Source organism: Schistocerca piceifrons, chromosome 4 (assembly GCF_021461385.2).
Source record: "Schistocerca piceifrons isolate TAMUIC-IGC-003096 chromosome 4, iqSchPice1.1, whole genome shotgun sequence".
NCBI lineage: Eukaryota > Metazoa > Arthropoda > Insecta > Orthoptera > Acrididae > Schistocerca > Schistocerca piceifrons.
Genome location: NC_060141.1, coordinates 82,623,189 through 82,644,258, shown reverse-complemented (window position 1 = coordinate 82,644,258; position 21,070 = coordinate 82,623,189). Strand labels below are relative to the sequence as shown.

Below are 21,070 nucleotides of genomic sequence, written 5' to 3'. Positions count from 1 at the left end.
CCTTAATTAACTTTACATTTGCTAACAACTACTTCACCTTTGAGGGGCAGACATACAAACAGATCAGGGGTACAGCCATGGGAACCAGGACGGCTCCTTCCTACGCCAAACTTTTCATGTGTCGCTGGCAAACTTTTCAAGGGTTGCTTGGAGGGGGCTTTCCTGGGATCCATACATCTTCAGGCTCTGGTTTGATTTTGGTACATTGATGACATCTTTACCATATGGACTCTTGGTGAGGCTGAGCTGCTAAAATTCTTGGAATCATTGAATACCTTACCAAAATTAAATTTCACAGGGTCCTATTCTGAATCCCATACCACTTTCCTTGATGTTGATCTTGTCCTCACCGAAGGCCAGCTACACACTTCCGTCCACATTAAACCTACCAACAAACCACAGTACTTACATTTTGATAGTTGCCATCTTTTCCATGTCAAACGTTCCCTCCCGTACAGCCTTGGTATCTGAGGCAAATGCATTTGCTTGGATGCAGACTCTTTGCAGCAATACACCACCACACTCACTTCAGCCAATACACCACTACTCTCACTTCAGCCTTCACTGCTCATAATTACCCCATCAGCCTAATTAAAAAGCAGATTTCCTGGGCCATCACATCCAACCCTGGTACTGCTAATCCCTCCAGCTTTGGAGCACACCAGGTGGTGACTCAGTATTATCCTGGTCTGGAGTGTGTCAATCAACTACTTCGACAGGGCCATGACTTCCTAAAATCATACCCTGAAATGAGATCCGTTCTGTCTGAAATTTTGCCCACCACACCTAGAATAGCTATCCATCACCTTCCCAATCACCGCAATATTCTTGTCAGACCCTATTCTCCTTCTGCACCCATCTGCGTACCCTATGGGTCCTATCCCTGTGATCATGCCCACTGCAAGACTTGCTCTATACATCCTCCTACCACCTATAATAGCCTTGTAACTGTCAAAACATATACTATCAAAGGTATAGCCATCTGCAAAATAACACGTCATGTACCAGCTATTCTCTAAACATTGTTCAGCCTTCTACATCAGCACGACTACCACCAAAGGTGAATGAGCACAGGCAGAGGGTGTACACCGGCAACTTGCAATATCTTGTTGCAGAGTGTGCCCTACAACATGGCATTTGTGACCTCGGCGCCTGTTTTATCACACACACCACCTGGATTCTTCCCCTGGACACCAGTTTCTCAGAACTCTGTAGTTGGGAACTAGCACTACAATGTGTCCTTGGTTCTCACCCCCCCACCTGGCCTAAATTTACATTAATTTCTTAAGTCTCATCTTTTCTTCACTGTAACTACTCTTTGCTTCACTCTGTTTTAGTTTTCTACATATTTAATTGTCTTTACCATCTAATTTTCACCGGCCCCCTCCCACCTCTGTTATGTAAAATGCACCTAGATTCCCACTCTTATTAACTCGTGCAAGATGTTTCAGTAGTAATCTCTGTCTTGCTATTACCCTATCTTCCAACTTTTTTTAAGCTCTCAGGTTTTCAAATCTTGTCCAATGCAGTCCCCAACAATCAGACATTCCTTCTCATACTGTACAGTAAGTCTCCCTTGACCCGCAGTTCTGGGTGACTTTCCCAAAATCTACCCCTTTCCTAGACCTCTCCAGTCCTTTTCCTGCACCCTTCTTCCTTTCCCTTCAACCTTTCTGCCTGAAGAAATAGCCACTGGCTCCGAAAGCTTGCCAGTCACAACAGTCTTTTATGTGTGTGTTCTGCAGCCGCTTGGTGAGTAGATTTTCTGTCTATCCAATTCAATGATTACGTACTTTTTATTCATTTGGCCTTCACTTCTAAGATGTGCTTCATTTATCTCCCAACTTTGAATTCACACAAATATTCCCTAACTATAGCTTTGCAGTGAAGTGCAATAGTTACAGCAGGTGACATTTTACAAAAGTTGTGATGCAAAATTGTCAATAGCATATTTTTTTCCCCATGCAATCCACTCTTCTCTGTGTCCCCAAACTCTGGAGGGATTTTATCTCTATCACTGTATGTTTTCTATGACATTTCCTAGAAATGTCATAGAAAACTGTATGTTTTCTATGACATTTGTCTTGTTATATTTTTGATATATTTTCTTCATTTACTATCCATCCGCACATACACAGACACAAGCAGACATTTGTAAAGGCAAAGAGTTTGGGCAGAGATATATATATATATATATATATATATATATATATATATAACATAGACATAGACACACACACACACACACACCTAAAAACAAAGATGATGTGACTTACCAAACGAAAGCGCTGGCACGTCGATAGACACACAAACAAACACAAACATACTCACAAAATTCAAGCTTTCGCAACAAACTGTTGCCTCATCAGGAAAGAGGGAAGGAGAGGGAAAGACGAAAGGATGTGGGTTTTAAGGGAGAGGGTAAGTAACTTTCCACAAGAGCGGAAAGACTTACCTTAGGGGGAAAAAAGGACAGGTATACACTCGCACACACACTCATATCCATCCGCACATACACAGACACAAGCAGAGAAAATGTCTGCTTGTGTCTGTGTATGTGCGGATGGATACGAGTGTGTGTGCGAGTGTATACCTGTCCTTTTTTCCCCCTAAGGTAAGTCTTTCCGCTCCCGGGATTGGAATGACTCCTTACCCTCTCCCTTAAAACCCACATCCTTTCGTCTTTACCTCTCCTTCCCTCTTTCCTGATGAGGCAACAGTTTGTTGCGAAAGCTTGAATTTTGTGTGTATGTTTGTGTTTCTATCGACCTGCCAGTGCTTTCGTATGGTAAGTCACATCATCTTTGTTTATATATATATAAAAGCCTTTCCTCAGCCTCTAAATTAATAACATAGGCCTATGTGAATTAACCAATGGTATGGGTAGCAGTCATCACTAACACATGTATGTCGGATCAAAACACATCATTTCAATAACATTAGGGTGAAGCTGTGAACAATGCATTTTCCAAGGCAATAATTCCAGTACATGTAGAGTAAGCACTATTCTGTTCATCATTGTTCACAAAACCATTACTGTGTTTTTCCCACAAATTGTGGCAACTTAATACTGTGCTCCTTGTTTTTTCTATTTACATGATTACAAGAACCATAGTTTAATACATACCACAACAAATAGTTTCATTATATTGGTTTTTGTTTCCAGAACGTGTATACCTTAAAATATTGAAAAAACTGAATAATTTGCAGATGATTTAATCACACTACAACTTACCTTTAATCTAATTGCCTAGCACAGATGTACCACAAATATCTACAGGGGCAAGGAGAATGATTTCACACCCTGGATGTTGATAACAATGAAATATTATTTTTGTAAACTTTTTGAAATTCACACATATCAGTGGAATAGTATTGTTTTTAAAGCTTTTTAATGCAGTTGTGTTGTGTGTTTTATTTGTTCAAATGGATTAACTGGAATATCATGCTCTTACATAAAAGTCCTTGTTTCTGAAAATTTGTTGCCAATGGATATTCATCCAAAGTTGGCTAAAGTTTAAAAAGGTTTACTTAATTAAAATGTGTACATATTTGTCTTGATGATCCACAGGGATGTGCTATAACAGCAGTCACAAATGAAACTATCACAAGAGTGCACAATATGGTATAGAAGATCAATTATTAGAGTTTTAGAAAATCACTGATCTCACAGGCATAAGAAGAAAGAATCTGGTATCTTTTACATTAATAATTAAGTATGAGAAAACTTTATGGAAGAGGACTGCTGCTAAGTGCTTCTGCGAATGCCAAAAGTCTCTAAAAAATGTACAGGTCATTTTACGAAGAATCCAACTAATCTTTTGCCCTTATTTGTTACTGTTCAAGATCAGAAACAAAAACCCAACCAAAGCTGCATATGTTAGTTCATCATGCTGTCCCAAAAAGGAATGTTGGGTAGATGGGTATTTTGAAGACCTTGTAGAATCACAAGTCAAAAATATCTATTTACTGGAAACATACGGGATAAAGAGCACTGAGCTAAAATGGATTATGTCGAAAAACAAGAATATCTTTTACCTAAAAAAGAATTATTTCTCTGCCAGGTTGAGAAGGTTTTTTCTTGCCCCTGTATGTTAATGTTACATGTAGGATAAAGCTTTATGTTTTATACCTTCATTTGTACTGCTGATGAATTTTTGTAGCATCTTCCTCCAATTTTACCAAGAGTGCTCCGCCAAGATTCTTTGGATAAATCTTGCATTATAATTTCATTTTCTTCTGACCTCATAATAAGGGCTCTTTTAGTGTGACGGTCAGAATGTGTATCACAAATCCGCAAATCCGGAGAAGAACATAAAAGTTTTTCATTTTGTTGGGAAAATGCCATATTTGCATTTCTGTTTCTTAAATATCGTATTATATATCTACGTATCTCTCTCAATTTTTTGTCACTATTAACCCCAGTCACAGCCCTTAATCTTGAAAGACTACTTTGAAACGTAAGCCAATTCTCCAAATTTTCACCAAGATCTGTAAGATTTGATTCTACTTTGTTTCTGCCTTCAGCTCCACCAAGAATATTTTGAAATGTTTTCAAGGCATTGAATACTGACATCACACCTTCATGATAAGGGCTGAATTCTTGGAAACTTGGAGGTCCCAAAATTACTGGGGCTATACCTGCACTTGTCACTCTTCTCTTCTTTGGTAACTCACAAATTTCGCTTTCATTTTGATTGTGCCGCCTTTTACGTTTGATCGCAGCATTTGCAGTTACTTTACTACACACACTCATTTTATCAGGCAACTTGTAATTCTGTCTTACGGTGCAAGTATCATGAGTGAGTGCACTGTAAGAGCTAACTGTCAATGGTAACTCACATGCCTGAGGTTTTGCCACAGCATTTTTTTCCTTGTAGTCTACAGGCACCTTATGTGCATGGATATTACAAGCTGAGCACTGCCTGTGGATTGCAGCTTTACTTATATCAAATGTGTCTAAGTTTCTGTTCGTAGAAACTTTGATGTTACCAAATTTCCAGTGAGTAGTGACAACCTGCAGATGAGCTGCAGCCAGTTTGTTAGTTGAAGATGGATGTTTAACATATCTGTCATATGTTAATATGGTTTCATTTTGGCAGTGTGTTCCTGCATCTATAATTGGAAAGGAGGAGTTTTTCCTAGCATTAACAGAGCTCCCGATCTCTTTGGGTTCATATTCTAAATCATGATGTAACTTTATTGTGGGACTAGTTGCCCCACTGCTATTTATAATTTCTGTTTTCATGCTGGCTGCTGCTACTCCTGAGGCATCTTGTTCTTTGTTATAACCAACAATCATAGCTTGATTCTGAAACAGAATAAAGCATAATTTATCAAATATTAGTAGAGACTATGAAAATAGAGTCATCAGTTTGTTATTTCTAAAGGTAACTTGGTAGAATGGATGTGCTTGCTCACATTAAATGTATGCTAATGAAAGTACTGGTCATTAAGTGTACAGGAGCTCAGAATTACAATCTTTAGTTGTAGTCACTGAATAAAGACACATCTACATCGATACTCTGCAAAACATTTAAGTGCCTGGCGGAGGGTTCATTGAACTATGTTCACAATAATTCCCCATTATTCCAATCTCGAATAGAGCGCACAAAAAACAAACACATATATCTTTCCGTGCAATCTCTGATTTCCCTTATTTTATTATGATGATCATTTCTCCCTATGTAGGTCAGCATCAACAAAATATTTTCGCATTCAGAGGAGAAAGTTGACGATGACAATTTTGTGAGAAGATTCTGCCGCAGTGAGAAACACCTGTGTTTTAATGATGTCTACCCCAAATCCTTTATCATGCCTGTGACACTATCTCCCCTTTTCACGATAATACAAAACGTGCTGCTCCTTGTTGAACTTTCCCAATGTATTCTGTTAATCCTACCTGGTATGGATCCCAGACCGTGCAGCAGTGCTCTAAAAGAGGATGGACAAGCATAATGTCTGTCTCTGCAGTAGATCTGTTACATTTTCTACATGTTCTACCAATAAAATACAGTCTTTGATTTGCCATCCACACATTTTCTGTGTGTTCTTTCCAATTTAAGTTGTTCATGATTCTAACTATTTAGTTGAATTTATGGCCTTTAGATTTGACGGATTTATTGTGTAACCAAAGATTAATGGATTCCTTTTAGCACTCATCTGGATGACCTTACACTTTTCATTATTTGGGGTCGATTGCCAATTTTTGCACCATACACATATCTTTTCAAAATCTTTTGCAATTTGATTTGATCTTCTGATGAGTTTACTAGACGATGAACGACAGTACTGCAAACAACCCAAGACATCTGGACAGATTGTCTCCTAAATTGCTTATATAGATACGAAACAGCAGATGGCCTATAATACTACCATGGGGAACACCAGAAATAACTTCTGTTTTACTCTATGACTTTCTGTCAGCTACTACGAACTGTGACCTCTCTGACAGCAAATCATGATTCCAGTCACATAACCGAGATGACATTCCATAAGCACACAATTTCACTACAATCTGCTTGTATTGTATAGTGTCAAAAACTTTCTGGAACTCGAGAAATACAGAATCAATTTGAAACCCCTTGCCAATATCACACAATACGTCATGACTTTAAAGAGCTAATTGTGCGCCACAAGAATGACGTTTTCTAAATCCATATTGACTGTGTGTCAATAGACCATTCTCTTTGAAGAAATTCATAATGTTTGGACACAATACATGTTCCAAAATCCTGCTGCATATCAACGCCAATGATATGGGCATGTAATTTAGCGGATTACTCTTACTACCTTTCTTGAATATTGATGTGACACACAACTTTCCAGTCTTTGGGTACTGACCTTTCGTCGAGTGAGTGATTGTATATGATTATTAAGTGTGGAGCTATTGCATCAGCATACCTAACTGGTATACATTTTGGACCCAAAGACTTGCTTTTATTAAGTGATTTAAGTGGCTTCACTACTCCGAGGCTATCTCTTTCTAAGTCACTCATGTTGGCAATAGTTCTTGATTCAAATTCTGAAATATTTACTTTGTCTTCTTTGATGAAGCAATTTGGAAGGGTGTATTCAGTAACTCTGCTTTGACAGACAGCATTGCTGCTGATAGTATTTCTTTGATTGTGTTTTGCCGCTAGCATACTTTACATATGACCAGAATTTTTCTAGATTTTCTGCCAGGTTTTGAGACAAAGTTTCATTGTGTAAACTATTATAACATGCATTGAAGTCCGCACTGAATTTCAAGCTTCTGTAAATAATTGCCAATCTTGGAGATTTTGCATTTGTTTAAATTTGGCGTGCTTTTTTCATTGTCTCTGCAACACTGTTCTGACCCGTTTTGTGTCCCAATGGGGATCAGATCCATCATTTGTTAATTTATTTGGTACAAATCTCTCAATTGATTTAGATACTATTTCTCTGATGAATTTTTATCTGCTTTTCTGAAAAAGTATATTTTTGTATACCTAAAAACAAAGATGATGTGACTTACCAAACGAAAGCACTGGCACGTCGATAGACACACAAACAAACACAAACATACACACAAAATTCAAGCTTTCGCAACAAACTGTTGCCTCATCAGGAAAGAGGGAAGGAGAGGGAAAGACGAAAGGATGTGGGTTTTAAGGGAGAGGGTAAGGAGTCATTCCACACTCATATGAGTGTGTGTGCGAGTGTATACCTGTCCTTTTTTCCCCCTAAGGTAAGTCTTTCCGCTCCCGGGATTGGAATGACTCCTTACCCTCTCCCTTAAAACCCACATCCTTTCGTCTTTCCCTCTCCTTCCCTCTTTCCTGATGAGGCAACAGTTTGTTGCCAGCGCTTTCGTTTGGTAAGTCACATCATCTTTGTTTTTAGGTATATTTTTCCGATGTGGAATGTTTCCCTCTATTAATTCAAAGTGTATTTTTGTTTATTTTTGGAGGATTTGGGTGTCATTCTATGACAAATTTGTATTCACTAATCCCTGTATCCATTTTGATGCTTGTTGTTAGCTCAGGATTATTTGTTGCTAAGAGCTCAAGTGTGTTTTCACAACCGTTTACTATTTGTGTGGGCTCATGAACTAACTACTCGAAATAATTTTCAGAGATTGTGGTTAGCACAATTTCAGATGATTTTTTATGCATTCCTCTGGATTTAAATATGTATTTTTGCCAATATATAAAGGGCAAATTAAAGTCATCTGTGTTGGGAGGTCGGTAAAAGGATCCAATTATTATTTTATTCTGGTTGCCAAGAATGACTTCTGCCCATACCAACTCATTGGAGCTATCTATTTCAATTTTGCTACGAAATAAACTACTTCTAACGACAACAAATGTGCCACCGCTAACTGCGTTTAGCCTATCCTTTCTGAACACTGTTAAGTTCTTCACAAAAATTTGGCTGAACTTATCTCCAGCTTTAGCCAGCTTCCAGTGCCTATAATGATTTGAGCATCAGTGCATTATATCAGCACTTGCAGCTCTGTTACATTCCCAACACACCTATGACAATTTACAACTGTTATACCAATGGTTCCTGGATCTATGTTCTTCCTGTGCTCAACCTGCACCCTTTGAAACTGAAGCCCTTTCTGTGTTTAGCCGAGACCCTCCTACCTAAAAAAAACTGCCCAGTCCATGCCACACAGCCTCTGCTACTCGCAAAACAAAGATATGCTAGCATAAATAATGATGTTCAGGTATCTACCCAGTTTTTGACATTGGATTAATTAAAAAATAGATGATGGTTTTAGTGCTTCAGTTGTTCTTCATAGTCTCCCCTCAATTGCATGCAGCACATAGAAGATTCATACATCCCAATGAAACGGTTGAAAAAGGCTTTCTTCAGGATGTACTCCAAACTGCATGTTACAATGTCTTGAATGTTGGTTTTGTCATCAAAACATTGACCATTCATGTGAACTTTTGCACTCTGACGTTTTATGGTAGGATTGTATTCATAACAGTTGCCTCATCCCTATGATTACTTTTTTCTGAAAAATACTGACTGCATTTTGCATTTCTATCAAGTCACAGCAGGCGTCCATGCATTGTTATTTTTCAGGACTTTAGGTGTGCGAGACAAACTTTGCGCACACTTTTCTTTTCTTAAAAACATTCCAGAGAATGTCTTAACATTTGATTTAGAGATGATGCTCTGTTACAATTTGTGACAGAGACACTATGGCCACATGACCATTACTTAACACTGTCTGCTCATAAATGACTGGTCAAATCACATCTGTTGCTTAGTTGTAAGTTCATAAGTTCACACTGCCACTATAGTTACTGTGTTGACATGGGTTATACCCTAGGAATAAAATCAGTGTCAAAACCTTTTGGACAGATGGTGTTTGTAGAAATCCAAAAGAAAGGTATCACAAAATTCATGATGATACACAGTTGTGATGCCAGCTGATAGATAAGAATTAGCAATGAATATCAATGAGGATGGATTGCAGCTAAAAATGTAGATGACCTTCAGTAGGCGCTCATTTTTACCACCAAGTTGTAAGTCTCCTGTGGGACATCCAAATCCCCTTACGAGCCAAGAAAAACCATTATCAGCCATATTTTTTACGTCTAGAGAATCTGCAACCACATTTAGCACTAATAAATTGCTAGTCTTGGTTACCAATATTCCTTTTAATTTTTTACTCTTTATGACGCGTTTTGCCCCCAGCATCATCAGATCTTTGGTACAAAATATAGCATGAGCAATGTGGGAAAACAATTATGGGTACAATGATGCAATACGGCAAATGTAATAAAAGGCTAGGTGAAGAAGTAATTGTACATGACACAATGAGTTGAGTTCATACCTTAATGGATACATAGTATCTAGTCAAATGTTAACATTCTTCCTTAATGTCAGTGGCCAAAACTGCTCATTACATTCAGCACAACACAGTAAACAGCTTAGAGGCAACATTTATACCAGATCACAAAATATCTGACACACATGAATGCTTAATTACAATTAATTTATAAGCTGTTATGTTGTATTCTATGCTTAAATAATGGATCACGTTTTTCAAAGATGGCGACAGACATGTACATATGAATCAATACAAATTATGTAGCTAACATTAAGTGTAATTAAGCATTCATGTGCAACAGATATTTTGTGATCTGGTATAGATAGTGCTTATTACAGCAGTTCATGGTAAAAGATGTTTACTTGGTAATATGCATAATTGCAGGAGTGAGTTTGACAACTCCTGTTAAGAAAGAACATTTACAACTGACTAGATACTATGTATTCACAAAAAGATATGTATCTCAACTCATTGCGTTATGTACAGATATTTGTTTCTCCACTTCATCTTATGTTACTTTTTGTATTTTGTGTCACTGTACAGAAAACTGTTTTCCACTTTTCTCATGTTATATTTTCTAGCACAGAAGTTATGATCCTAAGAATGAAACACATCATAAAATATAAAAAGAAAAAGAAATTTTGGCAACCAAGACAGGAGTAATTTATTGCAACTATTTATGCCCCTGAAACCCGAACTATCAGCAATAGCAAACACAGTGGTACTCTCCAGGCTGTAGAAGTGAAGTTCTTGAGGTCGATGTTCTATAACACCAGAAAATATCCGTCAAGATGCAAAGCAGTCACTACAAAGGATAGATGAAACTAGAACAGGGAGCAAATGACTTGAAAAGGAATGTGAAAGTGAGACCTAGAGGCTGTCCCGGGAGACAGTTGATCACTCAAACAAAATAGGATCTGGAAGGAAGATGAAAGTAATGGCACAATGTTGGGAAAAGTGCTCTTATATGACACCTGGGCAGCTGGAGATGGTTAATCAATGACTACACTGAGATGTCCCTGAGAAGAAAGAGGGATTAAAGCACAGGACAGATTAAGGTCATCATGAAGAGTGTAAGGGAGTGGATGTAGTCCGCAACAATCCTTTGCTTCGCAATTTGACGTTAACTGTACATTAGTCGAAAGGGATAAGTAATTCCAGTTACAGCAACTACATTGCAAAACCAATCTACATGAAAAGGAAAACAAGTAGGTAAAGGACAGAAATAGAAGATTTGGTTTGCTAAGCACATAAATTGCAGATGAGCCAGCCACCCTGCATCACACCAAGCTTCTAGTCTAAAAGCTTGGGCTGGAAGCCAGAAAGTAAACAAACATTTTAAAGTTTTACCACACTTGTTCCTGTCAGCTAAAACAGTAAGTAGGTCCCCCACTTCAAACTGCTTCTGCCCTCTAATCAAAATATAAAATGCTGTTAATATGCAGTGACACATACATCACAGATGGATGGAGCAGGAGGACATGGAGTACGATCTGTGCGTAAAAGGAAAGTAACCGATTTGAAGGCAGATGAAAAAGTAATTCAACTGGTCATAATGATCGATCCGTATGCTATTGCCAGACTGCTATCTTCTGTCCTCTACCGCCTGCCAGTCTCCCTCCTACTGTCAAATGACTCTCCATCTCTGAAGTGACGCTGCAGCCTGTTAGGGAACTGGCACATTGTGTCATATGATGACCTCTGCAGAGGCCTTGTAGCCACAAGAGTGATATAGATTTTTCCTGTTGTTAAAGCTGCTGAGGAATACCTTGTGTTTTTGTCACTTCCTCTGCAAGTTACATGTGTTGTATTGCTTGTATACACTAAGAGAATCAGTTTAGATGATAAATTTTTCACTACGATGATAACTCATCTATATCAATCTTTTCAGGAACAAATATAGTTCTGGACTATACACAATAAGAGTTGTTGGGGGGCAAATCCTAAATATACAGTTGATAAAATTGACTGAAAAACCAAGGGAGTTCCTTCACTTCGAAACCTCAGTGTATATTAAAATACAGTTATGCTAACTGAGCCTTCCATTAGTAATTGGTAGAACAACTTTAAATTTATAAATGAAAATGTACAGCAGAACAGCCACAATTTTGGGCTTTTCATTTTTTTTAAAATGTACATTCGTGATGCCTGCATAAAATGCTGCAAAATGAATACTTCAAAATTACATGAAGACAGCATTTTGTTTTGAAATTTGCAGATTTCAAATAATTTAGCTCCCCTTAAGAAGCCAAGGCAATGATCAGCCAAAATGCTTCTGTAAAATATTGATAGAAGCTATAAGCATAAAGTAATCTCATCTTCTACAATATTTGAACATTTAAGCTGCATGCCATTGCTTGTAATTTGATTTGAGACATTGTCGCCAGAGGTGGTCATTGTCACCAGCATGAACAAGAGGCAGTCAGTGTGTGTCGGGAACCACATGAACAACTAGACAGTGCCATACTGTAATATAAATCATGTTGTGCAGAAAGTGGTAATATTCCTATTTTTTTCCAATGTGGTTTGAATTATTCTGAACAAACTTGTAAAATTGTGAACAATTGCGAATTAGTTACGGCCACATAAGTGGTTATTTTCAATGAAGGATTTCCAGAATATAGGTGAGTGTTTTCCTAGTTTGTGGTACAGAGCTCTGAACTAGCCTTACTACCTATGTAGCTAACACTGTCAGGTATCATCTGTTGCAGTGTGGACAATGAATAGTTTCAGACTATGTACCATCGGAAGATGGCTGATTAATATAAACTTTGTTGTGCTCTGCTTGAATGTGAGTGTACATACACACTACGTACATTTCATTTCATAATGCTCCCTGTACAGATATATGAAACTCTGTCAAATACAGTATCAATATACCAGTCAATTTTGAGAGGGCACTTTCAAAACTACATTCATATCTGAAAGGCAATTTCGGTGGTTTCTAAAGTGATTTTTAAAGTCATTCCACTTACGAATGACATAGAGAGGGAGTTTTAAACCAGTTGTGCCTTATGGAGTGCTGTTTCTAGAGTTCAACATGTACTATTATGGAAATGTTCCATGAGCTCAAATGAGAATCCCCAGAGGGAAGACATTATTTTTGTAAAACACTACTGAGAAAGTTCAGAGAACTGGCATTTATGACTGACTGCAGAATGATTCTACTGTCACCAATGTACATATTGCATAAAGACTGAAAAGATAAAGTAAGAGAAATTAGGGCTCATAGAGAGGCATATAGACAGTTGTTTTTTCCTCACTCCATTAGCAAGTGGAACACGAAAGGGAATGAATAGCAGTGGTACAAGGTACCCTCTGCTATGCACAGCATGATGGCTTGTGGAGTATGTATGTGGATGTGGATGTAGACATATATGTAGAGTTGCCATTTGTTGTTAAGCTGTCTCATGAGTCTTAATGCAGTGGCTGAAAACAGGGGTGGTTTTAGAAGCTGCAGAGGCCATCCTAATTATCTCATGATGCACCACATCTAACATTTTTATATAGAACGGACTAGCAAGTATGCAGGCCATTCATCTGAGGTTGCACAAAAATTCTGAGAAACTGGAGTACATGGATTCCATTTGACATTCATTACATATTGTGAAGTCACAGGAGTAAGAAGTGTTTGGAGTGAAAACTCCACGTGACTATAAGATGAGAATTACAAACATGATATTTAATCAGTTAGTAATTTGAGTGAAAGCACAAAAGAGAGAGAAACCTTCACAAGAAAATGACTCAAAAGAGCAACAAGAAAAGCAACTTGCACTAAGGAATGGGTGGGGGCTCTGGATGAAGAGTTCAGTGAAAGCCTTTCTGTCTAAACCTTCATGAGGGGGCACGTAGAAAACTTATGCAAATGCATTGATACAGTGACTGCTTGTAAGCTGTTTGGGAGAAGGAGAAGCAATAGGGGAAGTATTCTTTTCTTGCAAAGATACCTATACCTGTCTTCTCTCTCTCGCTAGAGTTATACTTTTTCTGAGCTTTTAAATGCTTAGCATAGATGTGTGAGAAAGCTATGACAATTGCACAACATTTAGATATGGCTTAAGTTCAAAAGTGTGTGACTGCAATGATTCTATATGAATATTTGGGATGGAGGGTGATTAATGAGCTGAATTCTACACATTCAGTACCAGCAAAAAAGAAAAGCATTCTTGCAAAATAATGCTGTACATCATCTCTGGTACCTACCGATATGAAAGAGCACATGAAATAGAAGTCTTTTAAATACCCTGACCAGAAATGGAACTTTAAGGGACAGATTTAACAATCGCAATGCTTACCTTGATAATGGTTACTAAAGACAAAAAATTTTGTGTTGGTATAGTTACTAAAATCTACTTAAAAGACAAATGAATATACTTTGCTCAAATATAAATTTCTTGATCTACATAAAGTTGTTAAACAGATAAAAAGAAAAGCATTCTTGCAAAATAATACTGTTCATCAGCTCATCATTACGTAGATCAAGAAAATAAATTTCTTAATTTACATAAAGTTGTTAAACAGATATAAAGTCATCCCTATGACAGTAGCTGAAATGTAAGTGAAGGTTTCCTTGTCTTATTGGTGCAATAAAACCTTCTCAGTTTAATACCTTTACCAGAAGGTGGGAAGATAGAATACAGTTGCAAAATGTCACAGATGCCTGCGAATCGCCATGGTCAGTATGTAGAAACTCCTGATAGAAACATTAGTAGGTAGCTGTGTAAAGCAAGTAAATGCTATTAATGTTCACTTTATTGGAAACATCAACATACATAGAAAACATGTATGCTATACGATGGTAAGCATGAACTGACAGAGTCAAAGATATTCTCCCTGTGAAAGTCTCAACTCACTGCGAAAGAGTTTTGTATTCACCTGCTTACATTATTGTTGATGAGGTCCTGGCATTGTAAGCTCCACTGGTTGGTTCTCCCTGGGTCTGAGATGGTGTCGATCAGGAAGTATTGATTTGCTTAGTGCCCTAACACATACAGCCTACTGCTGACACTCAGAAACGGGCCAAAACCAATTTGGTTTACATGCCTGAGCTGTAGGCAGCTTTGCTGAGTGCTGCAATCCAAATTGTGACATGTGTGTGGTGGTTTCCTAGCATAGGGCATTTGTGCGCTTGGTCACATAAGAGAGTGCGAAACTAACACAGCCATGGTCACATTGTCTCACCTATGTGAGGAACATTAATGATGGCCATGGGTATGGTTGGTGATGCTGGCCATATATCAGCATCCTCATGGCAGAGGCTAGCGACATCATTATCGTGAGTGCATGGAATTGCTCAGATCATGTTGGCTGCTAGCAACTGTGGGCAGGGTGTTGCACTAGAAACGTATAGGTACCAGTGATCGTTGTTTGGTACATCCATGCAAAGTCATTGCTGCAAGATTGCAAAAAGTTTCCCAGCCAGGACTAACATGCATTCCATTGCTTTGTTTTTGTGCAATATCATTGACACCAGTACCCATGGTGGCAGTTTGATGGGCCAAAGCATTCAAAGCAAGATGACTGGCATGAGAGACAACTGAAGTATGTAGATACCTCCAGAGCTGAGAGAGTGTTCTGTTGCCCTCTAGGTCCTCTTAAATCACCTGTCCCAACCATTGCTCTGGTGTTCTTGCGAGTCAGTGGAGCAATGCCCCTTTCTTGGTGGTGAATTTGCTATCTGTCAGAGGTGCTAGTAAGATGTCACTGATAATGTGGTATGCTCCTATGTTGAGTAATAGGATGACAAATTTGGAAGTGTCATCAAAGATACCCTGGTTCTAGAGGACGAAATCAATGGTCACGAGCCAAGTTGCCATGACTACCCCAGTTGGAATGGGTGTATTCTTTTGTTTCTGCAGTGGGTTGTGTGGTCTGAGGGAGGTGGCAGTGGTGGGTAGTGGACGAGATCCCTGGGACCATAAGTGGTGCAGATGGCAAATCAAGAATCTTCTCACATGTTCCAGCCAGCTGGACCCAGTATGAGGTTATGAGTGGATTTGGCTGGGTTGTAACCGACACTGACGGACCAACTGAATCAAATGATGTGCTGTTCTGTATTCTTGAAATAGTCTGTGGAACACTGTCTTGTAGGCGGGAAGACAGACTGAGCTCAAGGTCAAAAGTCATTATACGTTGTTTGTGCATGTGAGAATCATTGTTGCCGACATGGTAGAACGTCACTTTTACATTCCACACACAATTTAGGCTGATCTGGATGGTGAAAAATATTAGCGAGTCTCTGCAGGAGACACCGTTTTGCTTAAATTGTTCATAAAGGCAGCAACTGTGCGACAGTTCCTCTGTCAAAGGAAACACAATCTGGTGAAGTGCACTGTGCGACAGTTCCTCTGTCAAAGGAAACACAATCTGGTGAAGTGCACTTATGTATAATGTTGAACTACTGTTGCTTGTTGCGGGGTCACCAATCCAGGAATTCCTAGTGGGAATGCTTGCAAGTAGTTGCAGAAAGCAGATAAATGCTATTAACAAGAGTTTATTTCTAACAAGGACATACGTAGAAAACACTTGTACATGATACAATGGCAAACACTGAATTAGTCTCGTTTTCTTGTGCTTGCATTATTATTGTGGGGTCTTCCAAGTAATCCTAGAAGACTATCGCATCAACATTCTGCAGACCCTTCAAGTGGAAAAATGATAAAATGTTTTTATTAAATTGCAATTGCACACCCATCTGCACTAATTAATTCGCTCATTGCATTCTGAAGAGTCCAGGATGAAGGTGAACCTTCAGGGAATTGGAATGAGTCAAATAACGTATTAATAAAGAGAAGTAGCTCCTCAAAAAACATTAACAATTACCTATAATTAAACTGCTGTGCACAATTAGCACTAACAAAAGCAAATTTAATGCAATAGCAAAACTATTATGAGTGCTGCTATTTTCTAATATTTATCTTGAATTAATACGTATTTCAGCTTTATGTAGTTTGTCGGGAGATTATAATTCATTTTTACAGAAGAACGAGAAATTACTCCCTGAGACCTAGACGGGAAGTGAACATGCATTGTGGAGATTTAAATCAGAGGTCAAGCGGAATTATGTATGCATACACCATGCTGTACTTGTCTGCTCTGATAAAAAATGAAAGTTCAAAGTAGAGTTACAGTGTTCAACATCAAGTTTGTGTGTTTACCCACTGCTTAATAACTCCCCTATCTTGGATGTTTATCTTTTTATATGAACAGTCATCCTTTCTTTGCTTTCCATTTCAGTCATTCTAAATAACAATTCTGCATTTGATTAGTGTAAAAAATGAGATTAACGATTATGGAAAGGTTAGACTGTTGCTAATCATAAAGATGACATGAGGAGTTGCAAAGAGGCACAATGAAAAGACTATTACACATTAGGCTTATGGCCAAAGCCACCTCACACACATGACCACTACCTCTGGCTGCTCAGGCCTGACTGAAACTGAAAAGCATCAAATTGGAGCAACAATCTGTAGTGGAGTGGGGAAGGGAGGCTAGCAGAGTACAGGTGGGGCAGAGGGGGGGGGGGGGGGAGGAGATGAGGCAACAGTGCTGCTTGATGGAACATGCAGAGACTAGAGGTGGCAGACAACGCTATCTGGTGCAGTGATGCAAGGTTTGGGGATGGAGGGAGGGGGGAAAACAGGGAGTGGAAAAGAGAAGAGCAGAGGAGGGGAAACAATTGGTGGTTGCACTGGCAGAGAGCAGTGCCCAGTGAGGGTGAGGGGACATGAGTTGGGAGAGGAGGCAGAAATTGTTGGGTGGAGGTTGTGGAGACAGTTGGTTACCATAGGTTGAGGGTGGGATGATTTTGGGTACAGAGAATGAGTTTTACAGATAACTCCCAGCTGTATAGTTTAAAAAAGCTGGTGTTGGAGGGGTGGTTCCCAATTGCATCGGTTGTGAAGCAGCCATTCATTCAAATCAAGCATGTCCTATTCAGCTGCATGTTGTGCAACAGGGTGGTCCACTTTGGTCCACTTTCCTCTTGGCCACCCCTTAGTGGTGGCCATTCGTCCTGGTTGACAGCTGTTTGGTAGGTATATCAGTATGAAAAGCTGTGCAATGATTGCAGCAGAGCTGGTACACGACACGGCTGCTTTCACAGGTGGCCCGACCTCTGATTGGGTAGGATAAACCTGTGACAGGAATGGAATATGAAGGGATGGGTGGAATGATTGCTCAGGTCTTGCAGCTGGGTCTTCCAAGGGATATGATGTCTGTGGCAAGGGCTAGGGATTGGGACTGGCATAGGGATGGACTAGGATATTGTAGAGGTTGGGTGGGTTACGGAAGACCACTTTATGGAGGGTGAAAAGGATCTTGGGCAGGATGTCCCTCATATCACGATATGACAATAATCAGAGCTGCGATGAAGAATGTAGAGCAGTTGGAACAGTCCAAGAGATGGTAGTGAGTGACGAAAGGGGTACTCCTTTGTAGCTGGTTCTAGGGGAGGGGGGTTGGTGGAAGGATTTTGGGTATATGGCATGGGATATCTGTTTGCAGACTAGGTCTGGGGGTTAGTGCCTGTCTCTGAAGACCTCTGTGAGTCCTTCAGCATACTGGGCAATGCAACTGCCGTCAGTGCAGCTATGCCATTCCTGGTTGGCTAGGCTGTTTAGGAGGGAATTTTTGGTGTGGAACAGATGGCAGCTGTCCAAATGCAGGTGCTGTTGGTGGCTAGGGGTTTGATGTGTACAGAGGTGTGGCTGGAGCACTCAGAGGAATAGGTCAACATCCAGGACGGTGGCATGCTGGGTTGAGGAGAACCAAGTGGATGGGAGAGAAGGTATAGGAAGTTGTGAAGGAATGACAGGGGGTCCCTGGCCCTGAGTCCTGAACCAGTTCAGGGATTTGGGGTTTTGCGAGGCTAGGAAGGTTTCCTCTAGATGGTGTAGGAGGGAGCCATTTGGGTGCTCATGGCTGTACCATGGGTTTGTTTCTATACCTTCTTTTCAAAGAAGAAGTAGTTGTGTGTTAAGGATGTAGTTAGTAAGGTGTATGAGAAATGAGGTAGTAAGGTGTATGAGACATGACGTAGTAGGTTTGGAGTCTGAAGGACGTTGCAAGAGAGAGAGTGTTCAATAATGTCAAGACCATGGACTTAAGGGATGTTGGTGCACAGGGAAATGGCATCAACAGTGATGAGCAGGGATTCAGGAGGTAAAGGGGTGAGGATGGTGGAGAACCGGTGAAGGGAATGGTTGTATCTTTGATGTGGGAGGGCTAGATATTGTGCAATAGGTTGGAGGTGTTGGTCAATGAGAGCCAAAATTCTTTCAGTGGGAGCACAATAACCAGTTACAATGGGGCATCCAGATAGTTGGGTTTGTGGATTTTAGGGATCATGTAGGAGGTGGCAGAAGGTCACAGTGCAAGTGTCATAGGAGTGAGGAAGGAAATGGGTTCAGGAGAGAGCCAGGAAGGGCCTAAAGCTGTAAGCAGGGACTAGAGGTTATGTTGGACATCAGGGATGGGATCACTCTGGCACAGCTTACAGGCGGAGGAGTCAGTAGCCGTACCATGTACCAGCTCCGTTGCTATCATTGCACAGATTTTTATATTGGCATGACTACAAACCAGCTATCTACCAGGATGAATGGCCACTGCCAAACTGTGAGCAAGAGCAAGTGGACCACCCTGTTGCTCAACATGCAGCTGAACATGCTTTCTTTGAAAGGCTGCTTCACAAGCTGGGCCATATGGATCTTTCCCTCCACCACCAGCTTTTCTGAACTGCGCAGATGGGAGTTATCCTTACAACACATTCTCTGTTCCCGAAATCGTCTTGGCCTCAACCTATTGTAACCTACTTTCCCCCATACCTTCCACTCAACAGTTTCCGTCCCCTCTGCCCTATCACCTCCTCCCAAATCATGTCCCCTCACCACCGCTGCACACTGCTCTCTACCAATTCAAACAGTGATCTTTTACTCTTCTCTGCTTTCTGTTCCCTTTTTTCTCTCCTTCACTTACAACCCCATCCTCCCAACACTGCACCAGGTAGCCTTGTCTGCCACCTCTAATCACAGCATGCTCTGCTAGCCAGCACTGTTTCCTATTCCCCCATCCGTATCCTACCACCCTCCCCCTTCCACAATGGATTGTTGCTTCCATTTGATATGTTTCAGTTTCAGTCTGGCCTGAGAAGACAGTGATTGCAGTTATATGTGTGTGTGAGGTGTGCTTGCTTGTGTGAATGCGGGTGTGTTTTTCTTTTCTGATGAAAGCTTTGGCTGGAAGCTTAATGTGTAACAGTCTTTTCATTGTGCCTGTCTGTAACTCAACGTATCATCGTTAGGGTGAGTAGCAATCTATTCTTTCCATAACTGTTGATATGCCAACCTGTACTTACCCATCGTTTGGAAGATTTGGATTAGCTATACTTACCTGTAAAAACTATGACTATTTTAGAGGATAAGGAACAGTAGCAGACATGCATGCACCTTATCCTCACACACGTGGACTGAATAATTCAGAAATTTCTTGGCTAGAACAATCTGAAAATATTATTTTTACCTGATGGACTTTGGCAGCCATACAAGCTCTCTCCACCAGTTTTTCCAATTTTTCAATTCTTGAAACAAAATCTTGTTCGGTTTCATTGGTTCTTGCAAAATGTTGTTCTCCATCATATCTGTCTGCTATTACTTCAACTGAATCTTTTGTATTTGCTTGATTCTGACACATATGTTTACCATCATGCATCATAGCACCTAGTGGAACAGAAGAAACTAGATTTACATGTAAGCAACAAAGTAGTAATAAACAGAAAACAGATTGAACACTAACTCCAGTGACAAAAGTTTGAAGGAATATCTTCCGACTATTTTGGTATAAGCAGCTCATGGCGTCCAGTGGATCTTTACAGTGTAATACTGCAATTATAATTTATTCACTGAGGTGTCAGCGGGTATATTGATAGTCCACAGTGTCCAATGGGCACAATATTTCGGTGATCAGACATGTTGCCATCGTCAGGTGTGTTGATGAACTGAGCTCTGACAGCTCTCAGTTCGTCAACTTGCCTGACGATGGCGACATGTCTGCTTGCGAAAATATTATGACTGCTGGACACTGTGGACTGGCAGTACACCCATGGACTGTTCGATCAACATACACGATAGGAGAAACTGAAGAATCACATGATTTATTCAGTTTATTAACCCAACTATTTTTGTTTCTGTAAAAATACTTCACATTAAAATGTACAACACAAAATGCAGAGTAATATAACAGCCCAACAACAAAAAACAT

General features: G+C 39.8%; 1 protein-coding gene across 1 annotated transcript in view; it reads right to left on the bottom strand.

The window, feature by feature from the left end:
- The window catches only part of LOC124794905, a 175,112-nt gene that overhangs the window by 26,739 nt on the left and 127,303 nt on the right, over nucleotides 1-21,070 (bottom strand). The window contains exons 8-9 of the mRNA XM_047258605.1: nucleotides 20,333-20,529; nucleotides 4,133-5,311 (exon numbers count right to left, since the gene is read on the bottom strand). Coding sequence (XP_047114561.1) covers nucleotides 4,133-5,311; nucleotides 20,333-20,529 — 1,376 coding nt within the window. The remainder of the gene's footprint in view (nucleotides 1-4,132; nucleotides 5,312-20,332; nucleotides 20,530-21,070) is intronic.